The sequence below is a fragment of the Protomyctophum bolini genome, assembly GCF_963924005.1.
Source record: "Protomyctophum bolini genome assembly, chromosome: 24".
Lineage (NCBI taxonomy): Eukaryota > Metazoa > Chordata > Actinopteri > Myctophiformes > Myctophidae > Protomyctophum > Protomyctophum bolini.
In genome coordinates this window covers 24,985,610-24,991,948 of record NC_137885.1, presented here as the reverse complement: position 1 = coordinate 24,991,948, position 6,339 = coordinate 24,985,610, and the positions used below count along the sequence as shown (strand labels likewise).

The 6,339-nt window shown below is 39.8% G+C and overlaps 1 protein-coding gene across 1 annotated transcript; it reads right to left on the bottom strand.

Moving 5' to 3' along the window:
• Window positions 1-654: 654 nt before the first annotated feature.
• On the bottom strand, window positions 655-5,424 carry LOC308312023 (4-galactosyl-N-acetylglucosaminide 3-alpha-L-fucosyltransferase 9-like). Its single transcript, XM_080758877.1, has 2 exons — window positions 5,411-5,424; window positions 655-1,845 (listed from the first exon to the last, which is right to left on the bottom strand). The coding sequence occupies exon 2, from the start codon at window positions 1,835-1,837 to the stop codon at window positions 683-685; it is 1,155 nt and encodes a 384-aa protein (XP_080615003.1). The 5' UTR covers window positions 1,838-1,845; window positions 5,411-5,424; the 3' UTR covers window positions 655-682.
• Between the last annotated feature and the right edge of the window lie 915 nt (window positions 5,425-6,339).

The window sequence follows — 6,339 nt, the reverse complement described above, 5'->3', positions numbered from 1 at the left end:
GGCCCACCAGTGGCCCACTGGGAATAGCTATAGCTGTTCTAAGATTATTGTAATTTACAGAACCATGAGGAAGAATACGATGAGGAAAGCCTATTATTCCTCATTCGGCTAAAAGTAAGCTGTAGTAGAAACTGCGCCTGAAATGACGTGAAATTAAACATACAATGAGTTTAATACAGTTAGGCTGCATAGTTGTCGTGTCACTTTACACTACAGTATTTGTCAATTTCCCGCAAACAACCCTGTGTATTCAAAAACGAAATGTCCAAAAAATATGCATAACATAATATGCCATTTGGTAATCACAGTAAATCCAGCAGATCGGTTGTTCAGTATTTATCTAAATGTTTATTGCCAATGCAATACACAGATTGATTAAACCACATTGTCAGACAGTAGACCACCTGTTTCAGTTAATCATAAATCATACAACCATATCTCATGTTTGATATTTCAGGCCAGAGATTTCACATTACACACATTATCGCCAATTTAACTGCAGGCTACCTAATTATGTATGTTGTCGTCATATCATATCATATCAAATATATATATGTGTGTGTGTGTGTGTGTATAATATATATATATATATATATATATATATATATATATATATATATATACACACACACACTGTATATATGGCACTCTGAATTCAGTGTCGATATTTTGTCATATTACTTTAACCCCAGTACCATTTATTGATGTCAACAGTTTGTCTGTCTCGGGGCATTTGTAGATAATCGCATGATCTTTGAGCGTGATCTTGTCCAAAATTGTTACGCTTGACCTTAAACCTCTGTCTCCAGTTAAAGTAACTGTTGTATTCATTAGGGTTCTGGTCCAGATAAAGAAGTCTCTCAGCCAGCTCCTTTGGGCTGGAGAAGTCGTCTACATGAATGAAAGAGTGTCCTGGGATGAGAACCTCATAATTTGTTCTTGGAGGGCCGAGCACTACTGGCACTGTCCCCATTGTCATGGGATTGTATAATTTCTCTGTGATGTAGTCTCTGCTTATGGAGTTTTCAAAGGCAAGGTAGAATTTACAACTAGGTATTAAATTGGAATACTCCTGGGCATTCAACCTATGAGAAAAGGCGCCTCCGTAAATCGCTATGCTGATGTGCCGTTTCAGCTCATTGTAGAACTGAACTCTTTTAAATTGTGGGCTCCAGTTACTCACAACCCAGCAGACCAATTTGTCCTTCACTGGCAGCTTGAAACTCATGTCCTCCGATTCCACCGGCGCCAGGTACCCATAAGGCACTGGGATATCTGAATCCAGGCGATACGTTGTTGTTAAATTGAACACGTCGTTGAGTTTAGGGATCAGAGCTGAATTTGCGGGTGACTCCATGTTAAACCACACCCACTTCTGGAACCGGGGGCGTGGCTCTGTTGGCATGTTGGTCAGCTCTCTGTTGATGTCTCTGTGGTGCATGATGACAGCATCGGCCTTGTTGTACAGAGTCCTGTCGTCCGTCAGCTGACATCCTTTAATATTGAATCTGTGTCCAAACGGCCACCACCATATCAATATGAGGACCTGAGGCTCCATATATGCATCTCTGAGCTGGATGGAGTTGGTGTGATTGTAACCTGTCCACGTGACGTGGTGGTTTCCAGCGGTATCGTTATGGTTTGGGTCATCGGTGCTGTTTCCTTTGAAAGAAGGCAGACTAGTGTTGCGTGAGGCCGCGTGCATGGTAGGAGGGCGTAACTTGAAGTCATAGTCAGGTTTGTAGTACATGAGAAAGGAGCCCAGAACACACAGAACCACCAGGAAGCATTTTACTAGAGTCCATTTGTGGGATGAAGAGGTCAATCTGCTCAACATGGCTGACCCTTTGAGAGAGAGAGAGAGAGAGAGAGAGACCTTTAACGAAGCCTTTATTTAATCTTTTGTGTACACTCACATATTCTTCAGGACATTTCTAGAAATGTCATGCTTGGGTAATCACAATAATATTAATGTTTGGGTTTTTTTACTCATAAAACCAGTGATTCTTGCTCAATGCTACACAAGAGGTTCTCATGTGAACTCATAGGACAGCTGAAATGCACGTACACACACACACACACACACACACACACACACTCTTCAGAAGGGGAAAACGGAAATGTCCTTCATTTAAGTATAACTAAAACTACATTATTGACTTTAAGTCGTTTTTTAAAACAGTTGGTCTATGTTGTTGCTATACATTTTTGGAAAGGGTATCAGAAAATATTTTTCTGATCTGATTTTCTGATTCCTTAGACAATACCCTTTCCATAAATGTATCTATATGCAAATATTTTAAAATAAAACAACACAATTACATAGGGAAGCTGACTAACCACACCAGGTCATTTTGAACCCAGTCAGACATCTAAGGGTTAATGTTGAATTCTTTTTAACTTCATAACCACCATTGGATTCCTTGATGCTGAAAATGTAGGTTTAGCAATATTCTAGCTTATTTAGAGGCTGAGATAATACAAAACGTACATATTACGGTCACATATAAGTTTTCTTTGTACGTATGTCCCAAGCTTTCTCTATATATTCTGCTAATGCAAATATCTTTTATAACTGTTGACGTAGCTCATGAGTCATGATACAATGGGCAATAGAAAAGAAAATGGAACTCTTCCTCATTCGGCTAATGAGTAAGCTGTAGTAGTAAGCTAGTAAGCTGTAGTAGAAACTGCGCCTGGGATGACGTGAAATGAAACATACAATGAGTTTAATACAGTTAGGCTGCATAGTTGTTGTGTCACTTTTCAGTATTTGTCAATTTCCCGCAAACAACCCTGTGTATTCAAAAAGTAAATGTCCGAAAAATATGCATAACATAATATGCCAAGCATTAAGACATAAATTCATGTTTTTTGGTCTGTAAATTCATCTGTTCTTGGAGGGAACTTGCACTACTGGCACTGTCCCCAAACGTACATATTACGGTCACATATAAGTTTTCTTTGTCCGTATGTCCCAAGCTTTCTCTATATATTCTGCTAATGCAAATATCTTTTGTTCGAAAATCCATCTGTCGCTCTGCATCACTTAACCACATCAGATCTATATTTTTACATCTGTTAAATAACTTTTGACGTAGCTCATGATACAACGGGCAATAGAAAAGAAAATGGAACTCATTCTCCATATAATTTATATCACTATCATTTATATCACAGTAGGTGTTAATATAAACATATCCAAAGTAAATGCACAGAATCATAAAACACAAACACATTACCTTGTTTCCGTTCTAGCTGGGTGCTAAGATAAAACTGTTGCTGCTGCTTGCCTCAAACATTATCTTCTGCTACATCAAAAGGGGAAGTTGAGCTGTGGCGTCCCACAAGGAAGCATACTAGGGACTTTACTGTTCCTGATGTTAACGACATGACGTCAGCTTGTGACTGCAACTTGTTCCTGTTCGCAGATGACTCAGCACTGCTGGTCTCGGACAGGAACAAACTGCAGGTTGAAAAGACCCTCAGCTCTGAACTCTGTAGAATCTGCACCTGGCTCGCTGATAACAAACTATCCTTACACCTGAAAAAAACTGAATCCATTCTCTTCGGATCAAATAGTAATCTCAGCAAGGCAGATGGCTTCTTGGTTAGAGTGGGTGACAATATTATCACACGAAAAGATCAAATTACCTACCTAGGTTCCATTCTGGAGGCCAATCTTTCCGGTGATAAAATGTAACGTAATCAAAAAAGTCAATCAAAGAACAAGATTCCTTTACAGTATCTCCCCACTGGTCAACAAAAACACCTTGAAGACCTTAACAGGAGCCCTCGTACAAGGTTTCTTTGACTATGCATCCACCTCTTGGTACCACAGCACCTCAAAGGCCCTTAAAACAAGGCTCCAGACCTCCCAAAACAAACTGGTCAGGCTCCTATTTGGCTTCACCCCCCGAACCCACCTCACCCCTGCCCACTTTGACAGGCTGGGATGGCTTAGGGTCGACGACAGAGTACAGCATCTTGCAATGGGTCTGGTCCACAAGATTCGATACACCACCAAGATACCCATGTACCAGTCTAAATACTTCCTTAATGTAAACGAAGTCCACACCCACAACACCAGAGGAAGTGCAACAAACCATGTACAACCCAGATTCGGCACAAACAAGGGTCTAAATTATTTTCGCTCCTATGGAACGCCCTATCAACAGTCATTAAGACATGTGAATCCCTTGACTCCTTCAAAACCGCTCTCAAAGGGCACCTACGGATGGCTGCAATTCGAAACTGGCCTCTGTAAAATCTGAATCCCCCCCACCAAGTGTAATGCTTAATTGGGTCGTCCACTCACAGTTAACAGTGTTTGTATTGAGTTTGTGCTTGAAATGTACTGTAATTCTGCAAACTGTTAAATATTTCAATCAATCAATCAAAGTTCAAAATGTGGCGTGAAGCGATGCGTTTTGATTATGGCGATCTGTTACTTTCGCTATTTTGGAATTAGAATCCTGAAACCATCTTTAAGGCCTTCTACTATTCGAATATTCTTTTCTGTATCAAATTTCCGTAATAATATGCTCTGCTATCTGTGACTCACATTGCACCCCACAGGCCACCACACACGGTTCACAAAGTTCAGATGCCTCAGAATGAGGACTGTCACAATCATTACACTATTGTCTGATCGCAATTGTTTGAGACGATCACAATTGTTTTGCATAATTGTCATAGTCATAGTTCAATAGAGAGCCGCAGTCCCTCCCCCTTTCAGAACGACGAGTGGCCCAGGAAATGAATCCCAATGCATTTTCCCATAGGCTTTCTTAAAGTATTTATTTAAAGACGGTTACTCCGCGGACAAAGCCAACTCGGATCGTGACAAATCATGACAATGAACACAATGAATTTTGGGCCGATCAAATCATTAGAAAGAAGAAAATAAAGGCAGGAAACAACACTATTTGTTTTGTTTTTCTTCTTATAAATTATTTGATCGGCCCAAAACATTGTGTTCATTGTCATGATTTGTCACGATCCAAGTTGGCTTTGTCCGCGGCGTAACCGTCTTTAAATAAATACTTTAAGAAAAGCCTATGGGAAAAATGCATTGGGATTCATTTCCTGGGCCACTCGTCGTTCTGAAAGGGGGAGGGACTGCAACGCTCTATAGCACACAGCTTATATATTGGATATTTCCACTAAGTATTACATATTATCGCCTATATTGGCAATGTGTTTGTTTGTTCACAAAGCCTAAAAGGCAAAAACGAATTACTTTTATACTTTACTTTTTATTATTATTTATATGTTCCAAATTTTCAATGCCAAAAACAAAATTGTTAATTGCAATTATTGGTTTGACAAATTATTAATCAACAATTAACCCTACACAGAATGCATTTCAGCTAAGCTATCTTTACTACATCATTAAACAACTTCTTACCTTATCGAATAATCCGGAAAAGTACATGGCTTTTCCCATCATTATATATTCTGGACAACTAGTAGGCACGGTGTGGTAGTTTACATTGAATTAGAGCGTGCCTCGCACAAATAGAGGACCCATGTACCCACTGTCGAATTGTATCTCAAACCTCCTCAGTTATCTCCTCCCCAATGTCCCCCTGCCCGGAGTCCAAAGACTCCGGGCATAACAACAAATCTCGTCATAGGTGCATGAGATTGCACCCCTCCAAAATCTTCCCCAGGGGGGTCCAGGAGGGAAAATATCGGAGTTGGAACCTGAGACCTTGACTATTGCTATTGCTATTTTATCAGTAAAGTCTTGTGTGTGTTTTGCCAATTAGTTGGAGGCCCACCAGTGGCCCACTGGGAATAGCTAGCTGGTCTAAGATTATTGTAATTTACAGAACCATGAGGAAGAATACGATATGAGGAAAGCCTATTCGGCTAAAAGTAAGCTGTAGTAGAAACTGCTGCATAGTTGTCGTGTCACTTTACAGTATTTGTCAATTTCCCGCAAACAACCCTGTGTATTCAAAAAGTAAATGTCCGAAAAATATGCATAACATAATATGCCATTTGGTAATCACAGTAAATCCAGCAGATCGGTTGTTCAGTATTTATCTAAATGTTTATTGCCAATGCAATACACAGATTGATTAAACCACATTGTCAGTTTCAGTTAATCATAAATCATACAACCATATCTCATATTTGATATTTCAGGCCAGAGATTACACATTACACACATTATCGCCAATTTAACTGCAGGCTACCTAATTATGTATGTTGTATATCATATCAAATATATATATGTGTGTGTGTGTGTGTGTGTGTGTGTGTGTGTGTGTGTGTGTGTGTGTGTGTGTGTGTGTGTGTGTGTGTGTGTGTGTGTGTGTGTGTGTGTGT